The sequence below is a fragment of the Zonotrichia leucophrys genome, chromosome 1 (assembly GCF_028769735.1).
Source record: "Zonotrichia leucophrys gambelii isolate GWCS_2022_RI chromosome 1, RI_Zleu_2.0, whole genome shotgun sequence".
In the NCBI taxonomy this organism is placed as follows: domain Eukaryota; kingdom Metazoa; phylum Chordata; class Aves; order Passeriformes; family Passerellidae; genus Zonotrichia; species Zonotrichia leucophrys.
The window spans coordinates 85,884,460-85,906,060 of NC_088169.1; the positions used below are offsets into that span (position 1 = coordinate 85,884,460).

At 39.9% G+C, this 21,601-nt stretch overlaps 1 protein-coding gene across 12 annotated transcripts in view; it reads left to right on the forward strand.

The window, feature by feature from the left end:
- Positions 1 to 21,601, forward strand: part of TENM4 (teneurin transmembrane protein 4) — a 1,542,144-nt gene that overhangs the window by 1,398,689 nt on the left and 121,854 nt on the right. For all 12 annotated transcript variants that reach the window (XM_064720073.1, XM_064720105.1, XM_064720113.1 and 9 more), the window contains 2 exons: positions 1,123 to 1,317; positions 5,515 to 5,715. In XM_064720073.1, the coding sequence (XP_064576143.1) occupies positions 1,123 to 1,317; positions 5,515 to 5,715 (396 nt within the window). The remainder of the gene's footprint in view (positions 1 to 1,122; positions 1,318 to 5,514; positions 5,716 to 21,601) is intronic.

The window sequence follows — 21,601 nt, forward strand, 5'->3', positions numbered from 1 at the left end:
CCTTGGGGAACGCGTTCTGTATCCTTCATCTCATCCCATTTTCCAAATTCATTTGGAATTTTCCTGACATTTTCCAAATTCAGCTCTGAAAATGCTTAATCCTGGAATCCATCATGCCACAGCTTGAGCTTGTCATTTTCTTCTTCTTCCCTTTATCACAGGGAAGAAATCCTGTATCTGGGTGGCCTTGAGAGTCACCTGCCTTTTCTGGAAACAAGGACAATTAAAAATCCTTTATAAGTCCTTTATAAATTATACAAATTTCAGAGGATAGATTTACATAGATTTTATTACAGGGAGCTTAGAAACAGTAGAGGCCAATTTTGGCTGGTGATGAATGGAGTCCAGCAGAGATGATAACCAAAAATGGGGGCTGGACATTCAGTTAGAACCATAGAATTGTTAAGGTTGGAAAAGACCTCTAAAACTCTTTTCATCAAGTTCAGCTATTAAGCCAGCACTGCAAAGTCCACCACCAAGCCAAATCCCCATATGCCCCATCAACACATCTTTTAAATTCCATTAGGGATGGTGACTGAGTCACTTCCCTGTGTAGCCTGCTCCAGTGCTTGACAACCCTTTCAGGGAAGTAGGTTGATAGCTGATGGTATGACATGAGCTAAATCAGGGAAGTAGTCCCAGTGTGGTATTCTGGGCTCTGAGCAAAGCAACTGAAACCTATAAAGCTGAGAGTTAACTCAGAAAAAGCAGGGGAGTGATTTGTGTGCCACTGAGGCAGTGTCAAGGAACATCTGGCAGCAGGTCAGGGATAGTGATAAGCAATCTAAGGTCAGTGATGCTCCAGAAAGAAGACATCAGTACATTGTGAAATCAGAATACAAGAAAACGATGAGTTTAGTTAGTGAAAAAAGGTATCAGAGACACAAAGCAAAAAGATAGTCTAAATTAAGAGCACTGTTTGTTTGTTTTAAACACTTGTAGGAAAATACAGTTAACAGCTGGGTATCATCCATATAAAACATTGGGTTTTGGCAAAACAAACAGCAGCATACCCCAGTGAAGATTGTGTATGAAGAATGTAAATTACATGCTGGACTCTTGTGCTTCTTTTTGAAATGATTTTCCGTTTGTTTTAATGTGATTTTTGTTGTCTGTCCATAGCGTCCTGCCCAGTGCTGTGCAGTGGAAATGGGCAGTACATGAAGGGAAGGTGCTTGTGCCACAGTGGCTGGAAAGGAGCAGAGTGTGATGTCCCAACCAACCAGTGCATCGATGTCTCCTGCAATAACCATGGCACATGCATCATGGGCACCTGTATCTGCAACCCGGGATACAAAGGCGAGAGCTGTGAAGAAGGTATTTGCAGGATGCATTCAATTAGCCTTTTGCTTTGATTGTTGTTCTGTAATTATATGGATGGAGGCAATTCAGCATGGACTGGCACTTAAACAGAACAATAATAGGCACCTTACAGATACAATAGATGGATACAACATAAAAATGATATGTTGTCATAACTCCTTGTTAGCTATCATACTTGTTCAATAATTGGATGAAAAGCCATCAAATGCTTCAGATAGAAGAATCTAGTTGAAAGACCAGAACAACTAATCATATGTTCAAATGTTCTTATTAAAGCATCATTTCCATTTACACATCTAAACGTATAATTACTTTTACAGCGCTTTCTTCTCTGCTGCGCTATGCCAGGCAATTTCAGTTGCTTACATACACAAAATGGTGGCGTGTGAGAAAAAGTCCCTGGTCCTTGTCAGCTTTAAAAGCTTAGAAATGCTCAGGACTTTAATTAAATTCTGCTTCAAAGTCAGATATTATTTTAATGGCTCTTCCATAGCTTTTTTCTCACATTAGCCCCCCAAACAGTTCTCATTTACATTTAGATTTATGGCTGCTTTTAGTACTTATCTTTAATCTTTTTGTGTAGGAACTCACCTGCCAACATAAACCTTTATCTTCCTGGGTCTGTGACTGCTTCTTACTGCTAATGAAAAAGTGGACAGTTTTGCAAGTTTATAAATCATTCAGAGAGTATAAATATATATCCAGAAGAGCATTATTTAAAGAATAATGTTCAAAACTTTTGAAAACTGTTCTCAGAGTTCTATGCTGGTGACCTGAAAAATAATTATTCTTAAACTGCACTTTTACAAGTACATATATAAGGCCTCTTCCCTGCTTGATAGATTAAAGACATCATTTGATTCATTCAAGAATGACAAGGGCTTGAATTAATTTATGGTTGTCTTCATGTATGCAGGATAAAGATTTATCTGAAATGGCTTTATTTTTTAGGCAATGAAAATAAGCTGAATTGGACTCAGACAGTTAAATGGCATCTAATCTAGCAATTCTTTTGATGTGTATAATGTATTGGAGTGGGACATCTCTGATGTAGCATGGCTTCAGTGTCAGTAAAGGTTAGAGATGAAGACAGTATCAGCTCTTGTAACAATAAGCCATCTCTTGTGAAAGCCTCATTTTGGCTTAAAGCACAATTCAGTGAAGCTGTGGGGCATGCAAAACCCAAAGATTGTGACTACTCAAGTATCTTTAAAGCATCTCTGTAGACCTCCTATTTACTAGATCATATCTTTACTGGATAAACAGAAATGAAAAGATCCCGATTTTGCCTCCAGCCAGAAGTGTTTAATGTGTGTAAATCAGAGTGAGATTTGCCCTTTTTCTAACAGGAACCTTTGTTTCCCTGGTCACGTTTAAAGCAGAAAAGCCAGGCACTGCTCAGTTATTTTATGTTATCACTGTAGCGGGGGACAGTGTCAGTCCCACTAGGTCAAAACTTGAAAAAGGAGGAAGAACAAAGAGAACATGGTTTTTCTTATGGGCTGTTTAGTATTTTTCCAAGCATGCATGTTTTTGATACTCAGGCATAATTTGTATTACATTGGGGGGGGGGGGGGGGAAGCAGCTCAGAAATATGCCATGTGGGAAATCTTGAGAACATATACATACATATTTAGATTTAGTAAAAAAGTTGATTTATACTATTTTTTAAATTGCTTTTACTCTTTAATTTCTCTTCTAAGAAGGGCCATCTGGTATTGATTACTTTTTATTATTTCTCAGTTCTCGTAGCTTCACTGCTTGGTCCATGTTTGTTATGGGTTTTCATTCCAGGGTTTCTCCTGTCTTTTCTTTTTTCCCCATAGAAGTTCAGCAATGTTTATAAAACATCAGCCAACAATCCTACACGAGATTTTCTTTTCTCTTTCCTTAGTTTATTGGCCCATATTTTATAAGGCATGGCCTAAGCCAGTGAGACATTGCAGGGAGGGGAGCAAATTTAAGAAGTGAAATATGAGAAGTTACTCTTTGGGCACCGAATAAGCCTAATAACTTGTGTGACCAATGAAGCATGAAGCATATTGGGGAAAAGTGTAGAAGAGGCGCTAACCTTGCTTGCTACATGATTTATCTCCCTGGCAAAGGTTCTGCACAAGGCTTAACTATAAACAGGGCATTTTCCAACCAAGAATTTTGCCATTTGGGACATTTTCCAACCAACAACACAGCATATGATTTTTTTTTTTCTTTTCCGGGTATACTAGATCTTGTCAGCTCTGCCCTCATGCCCAGCTCCTCATCTCTGCTTCTCCCAGAGCTGAGCAGCTAAATTTGTCAGGCAGAACTCCCTGAAAATATACCATTGTACTCCAAATCCACTAAGCAATTGATTAAGAAGAAAGCAGAAGCCTGTAATCCTGTCCCAGGGCCCTTCTGATGGTGCAGAAAGCCTAAAGAGATAGATCCAGTGAGGCTGAGATTAAAGTAGCCGTTGTGTGTGACATTTTCTGAAAGGGCTCATTTCAACATGAAAAATGGCCTTGGGATTATGATAAATGGGGGGTTCTGACATGCACATTCCCCTCCTATAATCGTCTGTGTTAGAGCTGAGATAGCAGATTGTCTGCCTCCTGTGATGGAGGCCCCTGCAAAACTCACCTTTTTCCCAGCTGACCTTCAGAGGGGATGATTAATTGCCTGGAGGTAGCCTCTTGTCAGTTAGCCTGTGATCTTTGTTCTCTATGTTCAAACCATCTGCTGAGAACGGACGAGGCTGCTACTCCATCCCTTAGTCCTTTTCATACTTATTGCTGCTGAGAAAGAACAGGGCCAGGGCTTCAAGGGTCTCATGCTAAAATTGGCACCCTCGCTCCCAGTTCACTAACAGTGAAGGAGATTTATGGACTCATCCTTTCCAGCCTCTTAAAATTTTTGAGGATTGTTCCAGCTATGAGCAGAGCTCCAGGAATCAAACAAAAAAGAAAATTCTCTCTCATGCCTTGATATAGTAATAACTGAGCCATTACTTGTCAGACTGAGAAGGGTTTGAGAATCCAGGGAATTACCAGAGCAGCTGTTGTGTTTCCTTTTAAGGTTTCTGGATCTTAAACAGGTCAGTGGAATTCTTATTAGCTTTTCCAGGGGTAAAAGCTGAACCACAAACCTGTCTTGTGTGCGGTAGCCATGTTCTGCTCTGCTGTATCAGAGCCAGAAGCTGGACAGTTTTCCTGTGCTGCTTTGCCAGACTGACACTTGTCACCAATCCCCAGGGAACTGCCACACACCGTTTCAAAAGACGGGAAGAATTTCTCTAGGCTGTCCTATCAGCTTTTATCTATAAATAGACAATCGACTCCTCCAGTCAGTTTTTCTGGGAGGGTGTCTGGTGCATTTCATATTTTTCGATTACTGGGTGTAATTCCCCTGTGGGCAGAGCAGCTGACAGTTGCCTACAAAACACATAACTCAAGAGTCAGGGAGGAAGTACGTTTGGTCTTTTGGTGTACATTGCTATACCCCTAACTAAATGGTCTCTGATCTTGTTAGGAAAGTTCCTCTCTGTGGGGGGGAAGTAAACCTCAAACATTATAAAAAAGAGTATTAATTGATCAAAAATAAAACCAGAAGAACACCATTATAAAAAAGGCATGATTTTATTTTAATCCTTATTCAAGAAAAAATGTCTATGGCTATTTTTCAGTGTGAAATTTCTTTAAGTCTCCATGAAACCTGTATAGATTTAAGCACATTCTTCAATTTAAGCATGTATTTTGCTGAATAAGAATGTCAACTTCTGCTGAATCTTTATGCAAAATTCTCTCTCAGAAAACTAGGGCTCAGCTTCAAATTCATTAGTAATAGTAATTTAGGTTATTTTAAGAGAATAAATGAAGACACGCTATGTGTATGATAGAGTATTATTCTTATTTTATTCTTAATTGATATTAGCCTGTTCTTACCAGAAAGATCCCTTATTAGTGCAGACCTGCATAAAAGAATGGATTTCATCACTAGATTTTTCTCTGCTTTTCATGTAGGTGTTTTAGGTCTCACTGCCTTTTAGGGCCACTGACTTCTTGCATGAAGCATCTGTTTTGTTCACAGCAGAGCTTTTTGGTTGAAACCTTGAGATACTGTGTAAATATATTTGTGTAGACAGCAGTCTGATAGCTTTTTTCCCAAAGTCCCATTTGCTTTCCCTGTCTGCTTTCTCTTCGTTCTCCCATGTAGTGGACTGCATGGATCCTACCTGCTCGGGACGAGGCGTGTGTGTCCGAGGAGAATGTCACTGTTCGGTTGGCTGGGGAGGAACAAATTGTGAGACCCCGAGAGCCACCTGTCTGGATCAGTGCTCTGGTCATGGGACCTTCCTCCCGGATACTGGACTCTGCAGCTGCGATCCCAACTGGACCGGCCACGACTGCTCAATCGGTAACGTCAGCACTGACTTCCTGTTGGTCTTTCATTAAACTTTGTGAAACACTCAGTAACTCTGCAAAAAGGTGCTACAGATGTATTCCAGTGAAGCACTGGAATTTCTCCTTCCAGTCATGCCCAATGTAGGGCATGACTGGAAGCATAAATTCCATAGCTCAACTACATAAATAATTCCGCTACCATTGCTGAGCTTAGCGTAATATCATAAATAACTCCATTAAAGCCACCTAGGCTTCCTATTGTTCATTGTATGGCTGTTAATGTAATTGATGGTCTATATATAACTTCTTGTTCCAGTGATAGTTCTTGAAGAACCCAGGACCACTAAAGTGTCTGTTTTGATTTTTAGGAGATGACTAAATAATCTTTAGTGGCTGTAAACAAGAAGGACGATTTGGTAATCTGTCAGATCTCCTTTCCCTTCTGAATTCAAAGCTTGTGCTTTTCTAGGCTAGAGGAGGATGAGTGCCTCATGAGGTTCATATTAAAAGACTCTCTTCTACCAGCTAAAAAAATAAGTTTACTGAGTGAAAGTATTTATAAGTACAAGCAGCTACCAAGAAGACAGATTTTTGTGGGTAGTGTTGTGTAGAGGTTTGGAACAACGACCTTCATTCCTCCTCTGAATTGGCATCTTGCTCAAAATCTGCATCAGGTGTGGTAATTGAAGGCTAAAGAAAAATTGTTCAGGACCCTTTTCTTCCACATGCAATTAGCTCTTAGATAAGGCCACACTGAGAAATAGTGGAATACATTAAATAGTTAGAACCTACAGAGCATCAGTCCTTTGGCTTTTGTCCTGTATTGTGTGCTCACAAAAAAAGACCTCAGCAATAACAGTTTCTCTACCTTACACAACTGGAGTGGAACTAGGCCAGAAATCCAGGGCAGCTCAGTATAGGCAGTGAAATGAAAGGAATTTTCAGCAAAGCAGCCCAAAATAAAAAGCTATTAGGGGAGTGGATATAGTAGAAAAAATATGTAAACAACATTTTCACTGAGGAATTGCTATCAGGAGTAAAGAAAATCAGGTTAACTGTTTGCAAGTATTTTAAGAGAGTTATTTCCAAGGATGAGGCAAACTGAATAAACTGGTGCTAAGAACATAAGAAAACCCTTTCGATAATCATCATTTAGCCTGAGTGTTAGAAGCTTATCATAAAGTAAAATTGACTGGACCGAGGAATAATCAGAAGAGGAGGCCTACTCTACTTGCCTAGGGCTGAAGCTAGGTTGATCAAAACTTTTGCAGATGTATGTAGGGAAACTGTCATGCATTGAAGGGAAGATAAATTTGGTGCCAGGCTTTTCCTTTCCCCATATTAACATCTTCAATTCCATACTGTGTGAGTTTATTTTTAAAACCACCATAAGGGGAAAGGTAGTCATGTATTTGTAGTTGGTAGCATAGATCATAATTGAGTCATTATTCTGTGTTTGTACAGAGGTTTGGGGATTGCAGGGATGGATTTAGAAAAATGTTTATTTCAATGTGCAAACAGAATTCACTTTCCCTTTGTTAACCTGCAGGGTCATGTACAGATGATTTATAAGCTTTCCTTGTACTGCTTTTATAAATCCATCTAGTGCAAACTTTCTTTGGCAGCATGAAGTTATTTGAGACAAACTTGAGCATCATTCCAAGACCTTTTTCCTCACTGAGCTGCTTGTAACATTCAGGTTATTGTGCCTCACAGCTAAAATCACAGCTAAGATGATTTGTAAACTTCCATTTCTAGCCCAGACCTTTCCACTGAATTGATGACTTGATTTGAAAGACAGATTTACTCACAGGATATGTGGTCCTTTCTTGCATCATTAAAATAGAGTGAGCAAGTATGCTACTGCATGTAATAACACACTGCTGCCCAGCCCACTGGGGTGGAGGTTCTGTAGAAGGGTCTAAAAGGGACAGATTTTTATTGTCCTATAAAACAGGACCAAACAGGGCAGATGGATTACTAAGGGAAAGAGCTAAGTACTTGCAGAAATGACCTTCAGCTCAGCAAAGCAGTTAGGTCTGTGTTTAATCCCAATGAAATGTATAGAACTGTGCCCATGTGGATTTGTGCCAAGGACGGCCCCTTTCATAAACCACGTGGAGAGGCATACCCTGGAAACAGCATAATTATCTGAAAACCCAGAATATGAACAGGCACAGTGGATTTTCCAGTTCTTACCACCTTGAATTTAACAATAGCACTTGTGTACAGTGCTGTATGCTGTATTCATTTAGGTTATTGGGCAGTATGGAAGCAGTAGCTGAAGTCTGTGGATTGTCATATGTAGAAAGTAAAACTAGAGCCTCTTTGAACCTTAGATTGCATCTTTCAGCTAAGTAGGTAGATTTTACCTGCCTTTAGTGGTAATCTTAGAGAACACACATTACTGGGTAAAACCCTTGCTTTTCACAAAACAATAATATTACAGAGATTTCTATTTCCTGTTTATATTATTTTTTTCATTCCACTTAGCCTTCATAGACAAGCTGTGCCAGTTCAGTCTCTTGTGAGAGATTCCCATTCTGAACTGCATTGTAGGAAGAAGTAGTAATATGGTTTGGGGTTTTTTTACTTTCTGTGTCTGCCCACTGCCAAGACATGCTGAGACAGGGCTGCTGCTGTACTACCTCAGAATTGTCACTCAGGGAAAATGCTTCTCAAACATATTCCACCCTTTCATGCAAGGGACAGTTTGTAGATCACTTTTCCCTCAATATACACTGTTTTTTTGGCTGATTCCTAAATACTAGAAAGAGTATCTTAGAGAAAGGTACAGAAGTAATTCCAAGTGATAACTTGTACTGAGCACTAAAAGTGGTATTTTGTTTTTTCTATGGGATAGTTAAATCACTTCCCTTTTGCTTAGTACTGTTGCACAAGCAAATTTAAAAAAGGCCTTTATAACCCAGTTCAGCTGAAAAGTCCAAGGCAATGCTTGGTAAAAAAAAGGGAATTAAGGAAGCACTTATCCTATCTCCATTCCTTCAGTCTGCTATCACAGATTGTCTGTATCCCAGGCTTTTGTGGGGCTATCTCCCTTCACCTCTTATGAGCCCTCTCTGGCAACTAATAAAGCCATTAGGGGGCAGGTCTCTTAACCTCCTATTCTGTACATTTTGTACTGTCTGAGTGTAGTGGGAAGAAGGAAATGGCCTGTGCTGCAGTGTGAAACAGAGCTTACTGTGTGATACAGTCTCACTCTTGACCTATTTAAACTCGACCAACTATTTCTAGTGAATCAAGAGGCAGCACACCACATACCTTAAGACATGTTTGCTGACTGCAGTGAAATGAATAGGTGAGTCATGTCTTGTGCACTGGGGGAGTGCACCATTTACCAGAGGGATCTCACTGATGCATCAGTATAATCTCAGGCCCATCAAAACAGTATTAGGCTTGGATGCAAAATCATTATTAAAGGAATTAAGTTATCTGGTGTTGTCCTTCACTCTCCTCAAATTTACATCGGCGATTTTCACACTGTTCTGTCTTTGGTAGTTGACATCTTTACATGCACAGTATTCATTCAAATCACTGCAAAGTTCAATATACTTAGCAGCAATAGAAATTATGTTCTCTGTGTCTTAAGTATACTGACTTTTTCTGGGCAGTTGACAGTGGTTGTAGATTGACCTGCATGCAGATAAGGATCCCTTCTCCATCACTCATTCATAATGACTCATGCAGATTATGCACAGTTGACATCCAGGCAGTACTTCAGACCCTTAAAAATACACTGGAGAAAAGCAGTAATAGGGATAGTACTTTGTATGTGGTAGTCCTAAATTGCCAGTGGAGACATAAAATCATGGGCTGCACATTTAACAATAAGACTTAGAAACTGGAAGCTGCGGCTCAGTAAAGAAGTAAGAAGTTATGATATCTTACATCATATTTTGAAAATACTGAGAGAGCATGCCTGGCCAGAGACTGAGGCTGAACTTGCATGACCATATCTCATGAAATCTAGTACTTTGGTCCTATTATAGCTCCTCTCATCGCTTCTGCTGCTAACCTGGTTTTCTGAGGATATGCCATTTGGCTTTATGACTTTATGCCCTTTTGTCCCCACTGTGGCAGGGATGAAATGCTGCTTCCCAGGGACTTACTGGCGCACTTTGTTATGAAGGTCTATGATCACACAAATATTTAGGTATTTAAAATTTGCCTTAGGCAAATGCAAATCATCAGTCTTTGCTGCAGGGTTGTGGAGAACTACATATTGGCAGATAATCCTAGATAAACTTGTCCTCCAAGCACAGTGGGGAAATAGTGTGGGTAGCCACAGGGTAGCAGAAGACCAGGTATTTACCCACCTTCCATGACTTTACTTACTTTAGCAGGTTGAGAAGTTGGATTTACAATAAAACTAACATGGTGTGTGAATCCATGTCTCTGCTTGCAGGAAGCCATATTCTTATAAATTGTTGCACAGTGAATTGAAGTCAGTGGAAAAGCTCCTATTTAGTCTGCAGGAGTATGGATCAATTGAAGGTTATTCATAAACAATTATTAAATTTAAGACCCTGTATCAGTTAATGGTAATGACTGAATTTTTTAGTATCAATTTCATAGTATAGATTAACAATGCCAACAGTATTTCAGGTAGCATGCAAAAGTTCCCACCACAAAGTTGGTACAGTTCATTGAAACAGGCATCTTTTCTCTATTCCAATTAATAGATAAAAGAGACCATGAAGAATGAACTTTTAAAGAGTTAGGCTGAAGTAGATGCACCTTTACATTGCAATGTCTTTTTTTCACCAGGAATTGTGCAGGAGACTATTGCACACGGATGCACACACGCACACACAGTCACAGAAGCAGTTCTCATACATTTTATCACACAACGTCATATCCCATTGTTCAAACAGTGCCATGGCTAACCCAACCTCTGTGATAAAATTTGATTTCCTTGGGCTTACTGGTTTCAACTTTTGCAAACAAAATCCCATGATAATTTCTTACCATGCCCAAGGCCATCAAGATAAAAATCCATCCTTAGAAAACATTCATATAAATCTTCTTTAAACAATCATTTCTTCAGGGGTAAAAATGTCTCTATAAAAGATGGAGATAGCATCAACTCTGACGTGGTAGAGGCTTGTACCATACTACAGACCAAGACCGCTTTTAATGCCTAAGAAGTTGCTGATTTATCTTTTTCTTAGCTTTAAATTGCATGAGGGAAAAAAAAAAGATAACTAAACCTCAGTATGCAGCATGTGAAATTGATAAACATCTTAATCACTAAGGAAAAAGTCACCAGACACAGCTATGTAATCAAAGGCCACCTGGAATGCTCTTTCTTCAGCTTGTTACTTGTTCATCTCACTACCCTGGCAGACCTATGAGAAACCTTAGTCTGGGGCAATTGAAACTTTGGTAGCACAGTGTCTTCAAAGTTGAAGATACCATCACAATCTCTTCTGGCTCAATACCTAAATTGCAGACTCATCCCTGAAAGCCTTGCTTTGGTCCTTTAATGGTCATTGAAAGCCAGAAAATGTTTTGTACCAGCAGGAATTTCATCCTCTGCCTTGCAGAAGCCTAACATGCTGATTTCTGAACTTGTGATCTTCTCCATTTTTTATGGAGAGAACTACCTTTTCTCTCAAAGGGAAAAATACGTGTAGCCCAGTGCACACACAAGGTTCTCACAGGTTCTGCTTGGCACGTACCTGCTCTGTGGATTGTGAAGAAATTAGTGAATCCAGAGAATCAACAGTGTTAATAAGAACTATCATTGTTAAAAACATGGATTTTTTCATGTAGTTGAGTTTGTGAGTACAGATTTTAGCCTACCCATTGCCAAGAGTAACTTAGCCTTTAAAGGCTTCTAAGCTTTTTATTAAAAATGCAATAAAAAACTAAGATCTGCCCAAACCTTTGAAATAAAAGCATTCAGGGAGGCTTTCATTTGAATATCCTTTTACTCCCTTTCCTTTTGTTTATTAAAAATGTGTGTAAGGAGACCCTGATGTGGTGGAAAAAAGATAATAGTTGAAATGGGCTGCAGTTATTTTTGTGGCGAGTCCAGTTCTTCAGAAGTCCAAGTATCTTTGTGCTCAGCAGATGAAAGGGACATAATAAAGGGAGGGAGAGAACTCCCACTAAGATAGAAAATACAACTTACCTTTCAAATATGAATTCCTACTTTAAGTCTGATAGCTGAGAAATTGTTTTAGGACATTTTCCTAGCCAATCAGAGATGCATCAAACTTCTGTCAGCTCTGAGATGTATTTAGGATTTTACTTTTAACCCCTTCTCTGCAGCAGTCCATGCAGTCTTGATCAGACACAATGACAAAGGGAAGATTGAAGGAACTGAAAACCTGTGTTCTAGCTGTCATTTCAGACTTGGCCAAAACCAGTGGAAGCAATGATATCATCAGTCTGTCTGTGACCATTAGATCACAAAGCATTTGCTCTGATTAAGTCATGTCTCAGGCTGAGAATAGTGTGTGTCCAGTCATGTAACAAGCAGTCCCTGGTTCTCATTGACCTTAGGCATTCTGTGATGAGCAAAGCTTCTCTCTTGCATCAGCAGTAATCAGTGAAAATTTATGGACCCCTACAAAGGGCAGTGGGAAGACTATTCCATCCCCTGTTTGTTTCCTACAATAATTAGGGCTAATTCCCAGCATGCCAGTTTCAGTTCAACATATTTCCCTATCTCCAAATGAGACCTCCGCAGTCACACCATGAGCTCAAAAGTTCTTTTTGTTTGGATCAGTTATGCTTTGTGTTGCAGTCTTTTCTGCCTGAAAACAGCAATGTTGTACTGGAGTCAGTGGGGCTCATGTTAATGTGACTAGTTTGAAAAATTTCACAACACCACAAGATACTAAATTCCATGTTTAAAGCAGAGTACTGTTAAAATATCATGTTTTGAGGATGACTGAGCAATTAACATGTTTGCTTGTATCACTGAGAACTTATCATTTGTATCACTAAGTCTCAGATGACCAAATTTTGGCTTCTTCTCCTTTGAAAGGAGGAGCCTCTTAATTTTTGAATCTAGACCTCTGCTGCTGACTATTCCTACTTTTAACCAGGATGCTGCTGCAATATCAGCAGGGTGATACTTGTGCAGAGTCAGCCACTGCCATGATCTACCTTGATTATGCTGGATAAAGCCACTCATAGCTCAGCAAGGATGGTTGTAGGTTCCATGTCATGGCTTCTCCACTGGCATTCAGTCAATTCCATGCTGCTCAGTCAATTCCATGCTGTTGTTGGTAGATACCTCCTGTGACTGTCACCTTACACTCCAAGCCAGCTGGAGCTCATCACGATCAGAGTTCCTGCAAAAGTTTATTGGATGTTTTCAGCTTCATCAAATCATATTTGAGACACCGAACTAGGTTGCCCAGAGAAGCTGTGGGTGCCTCATCCCTGAAGGTGTTGAAGGCCAAGTTGCATGGATCTTTGCACAGCTTGTTCTGTTGGAAGGTGTCCCTCCCTTTGGTAAGGATGGGGGGGGGAGTAGGAGCTGGTCTTTAATGTCCCTTCCAACCCAAATGATTCTATGTATCATTCTCAGTTAGAATGTCCAAGATTAGGTAACAAGGAAAAGAGTCTGTGAGTCAGTAAAGCAGAATAACATAACAAAAAGACAATATAACACCAGTAACTGTCGTGTAGTGGATTGGTATCTACTAAAGGCCAGAAATCCATGATTTAATAAGCTGTCTGAAGTGGATGCACTGGAATTAGTATATTCTCTCTTCCCCCTTCCAAATTACAAGGTGTTCGTACTCTAAAAACTATCATCACAATTTGCACTACTGAGCACTTTCTAATGATGTTGACAGACGAAAGTTAGAAAGCTCTTTGGAGAGAGCTCTGCTGCTTTTCAGTAAAGGTGATCCTTTCAGATCAGTGTTGAGGCATATGGACAGCTTAGCAAACAGAGACCTTCTGGAACAGCTACTGCTGCGTCTGATTTGTGTGGATAGACAGACATCTAACTTCTGGATATGTCAGCTCTGCATGTTTCATACATGTTCTGTGTCTCCTTTTGAAGAAGATGAATAACAATAAAATTTTTAAGTTCTTTGGAAAAGTGTTGTCTGAAGAAAAAGGAATCCATGTTGGGACTGAGCTCTGAGTAAGGGAATCCCAAGAAAATCTAGCTTGTGATCACTTCAACATACACTGGTGAGTGATCTGTTTAAGTTATTTTAGAAGAACCAAAATGTACAGAATTGGAAAATAAATCAGTTCTTTTTAAGCATGAGCAAAACACGTTTCTGCTGTCAAATTATCTCTTCATTGTGGACAGAGAGGAAATTAAAATTAGCCCAGAGAAGAATCCTTCTTAGGAACTTCATTTAATATATTAGAAATTGTTTCTTTTCTGGGAAGCTTTAACGCATCCCAGAAAGCATAGAGATTCAATTAAGCATCAAAGAAAAAAATACAATCCTGCACTTTGAGATATTTATTTTTATTCAACAAATCTTGGCTCCAAGACTGAAGCCTGACAATACCTGGCATTTCATGTCCTGCTGCTCAACAACAAGAGACAGTTTAAAGTAGAGTTCATAATAATAAATAAATGAAAGGTTGACACTAGTATGAAAGTAAATCACAGCCATAGAGGAGATACTTCAGACAGAAAGTGATGGTCAGTCCTTACCATCTAAGGGAAGGATGGAAATGGAGTATAAATACTGAAGGAAGTAGAACCTGATAAAAAGCACCACAGTAATGTAATGGAATTTCATCACTCAGAATTACAACTTTCCAGACAGGAGGACGTTTATGCAAATATGAAGCAAGCTGAAATTACATTTCAAAGTGAGTGTGTCTTTTATTAAAAGACATCCCAGCTGTACCAGTGTACATTGTGCAGCTAATTGTGTCTGTTGTGCTCCTGTTCTTTCTGTTACTGTTTCTGGCAAGAATTCCCAAGAATCCCATTGTGCTCAATCCTGTATGGTTAGAGTTAGAGGCTCAGTCTTGGAGGATACACATACATCAGTTTAAGTATATTACTATACCAAACCCCTTCATTACTCATTTTGGAGATGGAGAGTGAGTTCCAGGGGAGTTACAGGTGCATCTCCTGGATCTGCTCAGCACCAGGTGAGGAGCTACTCTGTGGACTGTGTATTCATCTCCAAGTGAAGCATGTCAGAGGCACCCTGGTTCCTGATTTGGATCACCAGAGAGAAATGAGACCTAGAAGGAGTTTTGCAGAACCCTTTAATTTAAACACAAAGCTGTTGATGCCAGCAAATAATTAAATACCAGGAGAAAACTGGGGGAAAAAACTGAAGTGGGGTTAAACTTCTGTGTCTAGTTGAGGGCCAGGGCCAGAGATGTATCCTATTTTTTATTAGGGATTTTCACCACCCTTCTCCTAGATACAGCTCAACCACTTTGAGTGAAAAATCTCTCTCCTCTTCTGTTCTGTGTTTTATACCTCCATTGTCATACCCAGTCTTTCCTACAAGTGCAGAGTTGCAGTTGTCCCACCTGCACATGTATTGGAGACCTGTACTCAGTCCTCCTGCAGAGCTGGCAAGAATCAGCATTCACGCCAACTCAGGTGTCCTGGTTAGGGTCACTCTGTAATGCAGGATATGCATTCCCCAGTGCAGGCATTCTAGGATGTTCCTCAGGGCTTTGTGTTCAGGAGGTGAAAATTCAGGTGTCCAAGTTGCATTTCAAAGCCATTGCTGAAGGTCAGTGTTCTTCCTGATGAGGGATGATAGCAAAGCTGATGGATTCATTTTCAGTCTCTAGAGAGCATCCTTTAATCATGATTTCCTCATGCATGGAAAGAAAATAAATAGCTGTTACCTTTTAGTTACATTCAGTTTACTGAGCTGTGTAAAACACATTGAGGCCCTTGAGGGGAGTGGAGAGTCATCAAAGTACCAAAAGTTTAATTGCACTCCTAAAAGGACAGGTTTTATATTTATAGATGTAAATAATTATTATTATTTCTACATTAGTAATATTTACATATTTGATGTATGCTTTAAAAATTGATAAACAGATTGTTTGTTTAAAGGCATTAAATTATGCAGACATTGCTTTCAGGACATGATCTCTGAAGGAAAAATACATCCCTCAATTAATGACATGGGCAGAACTTACACAATCATTCCCTGTTTGCTACTAAACCAGGATGGTTTTCAGAGGATTTCATGGTACAGATCAGTTACTGGCAGTGACAGAAAATCCACACCTCTTCTTTCAGGTTTTTTCTTGCTCCTTAGTTTGATCCTTTCCTTATACATTTGTAAAAAGGATGGTTTTAAAAGCTAATGTGCTTTATGTCTTCTTCAGTAACAGCACAGGAGTTCATGTCACTACAGAGTTATCGAATCACAGGAATGAGAGTTTCATAACACTGCAAACTGTGTTTTGTTATGAAGAATGTCTTTAGCACTTCACTGCTATCTAAATCATGCTGATCACACACCTTCTGGTTTTTTCATCTATATATTTCTTGCTTTTCCCAGATACTCTCCATAAATTGCCTTCTAAAGCAGGTTGTGAAAACAAGGCTTAGCTCCTCACCAAACTCGGCTTTTTAGCTCCATGCAGAGCCTCTCTCCTGTGCTTTTCCGGAAAAAAAAATCTGTCTGAGGTTGGAAATTATCTCAAATGAGCCAACTTGAAATGAGAAAATCCTAGTTACGGCAGATTTTAATTATTAAATTTTCTATTAATATATTGAAGGTCAGTGGAACTGACCCAGTTTTCATGAAGTTCTGAGCAATTTCACCTGATCTTACATTTTAGCACTAAATCCATATTTATTAAAGGATTTAGCAGACAGGTCGGAACCAGCTAAATCTCTGATTCTGCATCACATGGATGCTAAAGAAAAATTTTAATCTGCATTGCTCTTCTCTAAGCTGGAAAGCTTTAAACTGTTGTCAAGCCAGTTTGAGGATATGTGGGGGGATCGGGGTAAACATGTAAAAATGGATTTGCTAGAAATGAAGCACAAATTAACATCATTATCTCTTTTCCAACTCGAGTCTTTAATGTAATGTGAAAATAATGTGAAATTCTGAATGATGCCATTTCCTGTGTTGGAGGCTCCTGTGTCTGTTCCATCAATTAAAAAGGGCCTGAGCAAAGCACTGCATTGTCGGGTTAGTGTTTGATGGGTTTCTTTTCCCACTTTCTTCTGAAATATCAAAGACAACACAGCAGACTTTTTGTTCTTACGGGGACAGATTTATGCCAGTTTTTAGCAGGATATGAAAAGAAAAAGAGAAACAGGTACAAGTTTTTTATTTGTAGGAGTAATTGCTTTAGTATTCTAACTTCTGAAGTGCTGTTAATGGACTGTGACCTCATTATACCTGGCACAGTGCAAATGCAGAACATAAAGGATAATCTTAGCCTCAGATAGTTGAGATTCTTAAACTTTAAGTGAACAACAACAGAGAGAGACATGTCTGATGGAGACAGACTAAAATTACATTACAGTTTTCCTCAACACATTGTGGAGAAGTTAAGGCACGTCAGCAGCCACTGTCAAGATTTTGGGTAGGATTCAAGATGGGTTGGGATTTTTAAGAGAGCCTTGAAGAATTCTGAGGCAGTTTTAACAGACCAGAGGGAAGTCCCTTCACCAGTCATGAGGAGATAATGAGGGGGAAAAAAAAAAAAAAAAAAGAAAACCATTTGTCTAAAAACCAACCAGCAGGCAGTTGAGTCTGGGCTCACAGAGTCACAAAATGGTTTGGCTTGGAAGGGTCTTTAAAGTTCAGTTAGTTCCCACCCCCTGTCCTTGGGCAGAGGCACCTTCCACTAGACCAGGTTGCTCTGAGCCCCAGTAATGGGCTGGTTACTGATGGGGATGAGAAGTGATGAAACACAGCAGGTCCTGGAACGGAAGAGGAGACATTTCTTTTTTTGATTATTTGCATGAAAAATAAGCAGAGTTGTATTGGAATGGCATTATCCTTTCCAAAGAATAATATTTCTGATAACCTGAGACCTCTGGGTGAACCACCCCAAGCTCAACTATGCCTTGAGTGCTGTCTTCTCCAGAAATTCTCCATTAAAGAGGTTTCAAGTGAGTCATCCTCTGCAACTATCTCTCTTCCCTTCTTTACCCACAGAGGGCATTTAGGCTCAATTCAATTCTTCAGGTAAGACTGACATAACGTGAGGTGAGATTCAGGCAATGTAAGACACCACTCCAAGACAATAACATGACAAAACCCCCCATGGGAATGTTGATATGAACTTGATTCCTTAAAAAAAATTTTGCATCTATTAATCAGTTTCTATCCATCAGTGCCCTCTGGTAAGTACATAAAGGAGCCAAATATAGGGTAATACTCAAAGTTCAGGTGTTTCTCACAGAGGTGCTTGGCTTGATTGTACTTTTTGAGGACATTAAGCCTCGTATTTGCCCTTAGAATTGGGCACCAGGTTGACTCAGAGGATCCCCTCTCTTCAAGGAACTACAAACAGCTTTGAGAGCTACACTGTGAAATGAGGTAAAACAGTGCACCTCTAGGAAAGGATAAGGAGTGGCTAAGCTGTTCATACAAACACTGGATGAGATTAAAGATGAAAGGAAATATTTAGTCACCTTTTGGGAACAGTGAAAATATTTAACAGGCAGGTCTTTTATGTGCAGGCAGAGCGTTCTAACTAAGCTTAAATAGGCAGGAGCAATATAGTGCAGCTGGCCAGTCTGAGAATACTGTAATAGGAGAATTAAAAGCTTTCCTTCTCATTTGTTCATGCAGCTCAGATGGTAGCTAATCATGTCCTCTAATTTTAACAACAGAATTGGGAAATGTACCAAAAAATGCAGTTTGTAATAACAACAGAGGTGACAAATTCTGTCCCTGGGACTGAACGACAAAGAAACTATTCACCTGCCCTTTTTTGTAAAACAGCCTTAGCTGTCTTTTTCTGTCCAAAAAGACATGTATTTAAGTGGAAGCTTAGTATGAAATCCGTTTTGATCATTTCTTAGTGTGCCACAAGAAAAGTAAAAGCTATTCTGACTATTTAATCACTCATTAGAAACCTGTGAGCATTTAAGAGGGCTGTGTTTTAAAGGTCCAGGGCATGTAGCAGGTTGTGTGTTGTAAAGCTGTTTAAATTGTAGGATACCCATCTATCTTTAAACTGGCACTAAGTGGAAGATTTAGTTTTGAGAGTTCCTGACTCCTGGTTCCCTGTCAGAAGTAATTAAACTACATTTTAGGGAGACTGTCCTAAGTAGTTTGTTTCACAAGTGTTTTTCACAGCTGAGAGTCTATATTACAGCCCTTGGGGCCTGGGAGTCCAAACCACCTCATATATCCAATATATATGAATTACAATTCATTGCCTGGAACCTGCACACTTCTGTGTGCATGGGTGGTGGTTTGGCTGGGGTCTCAGCTGGGTGGGAGATGAAACCCAAAATGTTCTCAGCATTCCCTTTCTGGGTTAGCCTAAGATGTGTTTGTTTATACCATGCAGTGCATATCCCTGGCCCACGTGTGCAAGACTGTTCCTTGGCAGCATGTTTTCTGAGAAATATTTCAGTCAAGATGTAAATGTCCCAGGGGGTTTTCCATCCTTTTTCATAGGAATGACTGCACAGAGACTCTGCTTTTCAGAACATGATTTTTTTTCTCTCTTCACCGTTTTTCAATGAACTCCATTATCCTAGTTTGACACCTTTAAATAACTCCAGGAAGGCTTCTGACTGTCACTATTCCCATTATCTCTGGGTTTTTTTCCTCCACCACCAATCTGTAGACATCTGACATTTCCATCTTAGCTGTAGGACACAAGACTGCATATTGGGACATCAAAGTGTTCATGAGCCTGTCTCAGAGTTCACATTTTCCTGTGGATCCATCACTTTCCTTCCTTATGCCTTGGTTACTTTATCTGAAAGGTGCTGCACCTGAGTCAGGGGAACTCTTGGTATCCATACAGGCTTGGGGGTGAGGGATTGAGAGCAGCCTGAGGACAAGGACTTTGGGATGGACGAAAAGCTGGACATGACCTGGTCATGTGCTCTCACAGCCCAGGAAAGCTAGTAGTGCCCTGGGCTGAATCCAAAGCCATGGCCAGCAGGGTGAGGAAGGGGATTCTGCCCCTCCACTCCTGTGAGACCCCACCTGGAGTGCTGCATCCAGCTCTGGGACCCACCCAGCTGTGGGGGTCTCCAACACAAGAAGGATATGGACCTGTTTGAGCAAGTCTAGAGGAAGCCAAAGATAATGAGAGGCCTGAGGAACCTCTGCTATGGGGACAGACTGAGATAGTTGGGGTTATTCAGCTTGGGGGACAGAAGGCTCTGGGGAGACTTTATTGTGGCTTTTCACTACTTAAAAGGGGCTTATAAGAATGATAGAGACAGACATTTTAATAGTGCCTATAGTGATAAGAAGAGGCATAATTGTTTTAAACTAAAAGAGGGTAGATTTAGACTAGATATAAGGAAGAATTTTTTACAAAGAGGAAGAATAGGATATAATGAAGGTGTGAAGTGGCCAAGCTGGCATCCTCTGGATTGCTTGGTAAACTGGGAGCAAGAAAAATTACTTCTTATTTGATATTCTGAGATCCAAGCTCAACGCTTATATATGAAGAATGTGAACTAATAACTAGAGAAGGGATTGCAGTCTAACTAGAGTAGCCCTATGGTAAAAGTGTGCTGGAAAGCACCAGAGGCTACAATAATAATTTTTAGAGTTTGGGCTTAAATACCAGTACTCTCAGACCTTGTATTTTCTCAATGTATTTCTTGTCAGCTTGCTGAAATTTTAGCAGCTTAAATCTAGCTTTTGATTTTCAATCTGCTGTTTCCTTTATCTTCCCCTAGACTTTGTTTATCAGATCAGCCAAGGAGAACTAAATTTACTTCTTTTTTTTTTAGTACATCTTTACTACTATATTAACCAACTTGCAGGTCATGTGTTTTCATCACCACCCTGACCAGCCCACACTCCATTGCAGTGCTGTCTGGCAGTTGGGGAAAAAAGTAGAAAACACATATCTCGACTCCAGCCCTTCAGCAAGGATGGGTCTCAATAATTGCCCATCCCTTCTGTCTTATTGGGTACTGTAGTATGATATTACCTCCCTCGCAGCTAGGAGCTGTGAAAATCTGTCTCTCAATGCCAGATGCAAAGTAAAAACTTCTGGCAGCAGCTCTAGCCCTTCCTCAGCCATGCCTTTATTGTTTGATAGTGCAATTTCTATTAGCTTCCAATAAATCCTACATAAGATTCTGTTACATCTCAACAGCAAGTGGTGTGTGCACATGCTCTGTTTAAGTAGCCAAGATACCCAAATACTTTTGCAAGTTTTATTCTAAATGATACAGACAAGTTCCTGACTGTCTTTAGCCCATTTGAACTCTAGAGTTCTTTCAGCAGCAGACTTAAGCATATAAGACTAAACGTTTGAGGAGGTTTGGAGACATCCACAATGCTGCTGTAAAAGGAGTTTTACTGGAAACTGTTCCACCACCCTGAGCTTTTTGGGAAGCAAGAGCTAGATATTGTTCTCATGTCGCATTTAAAAATTAGGTGTTTTCTAGACATGCAAGGCATTACTGTTTTTCCTATCATAAATTACCATTCTACAAAGAACTCTCTGATCCTTTTCATCATAAGGGGCTGAAGACCTCACAGCTGTTTGCTGTGGTGGAGCTGAAAGGAGCTTTCCTCCTGGAGCTGAAGTGGGTGTTCCAGCCCTATATCAGGAGGACATCAAAAGTTGTTGAATAGCCCGTGTGTCCTGTAAATGGGGTATTCATTAGCAAAAGGCTAAAAGCAACTTAAGTACGTCTGAATTTCAGTCAGGTGTGATGTTAATGCAGGCTGAGAAGTTTTGAATATTTTATATGCAGCCAGTGACACAGAGAAAAAATG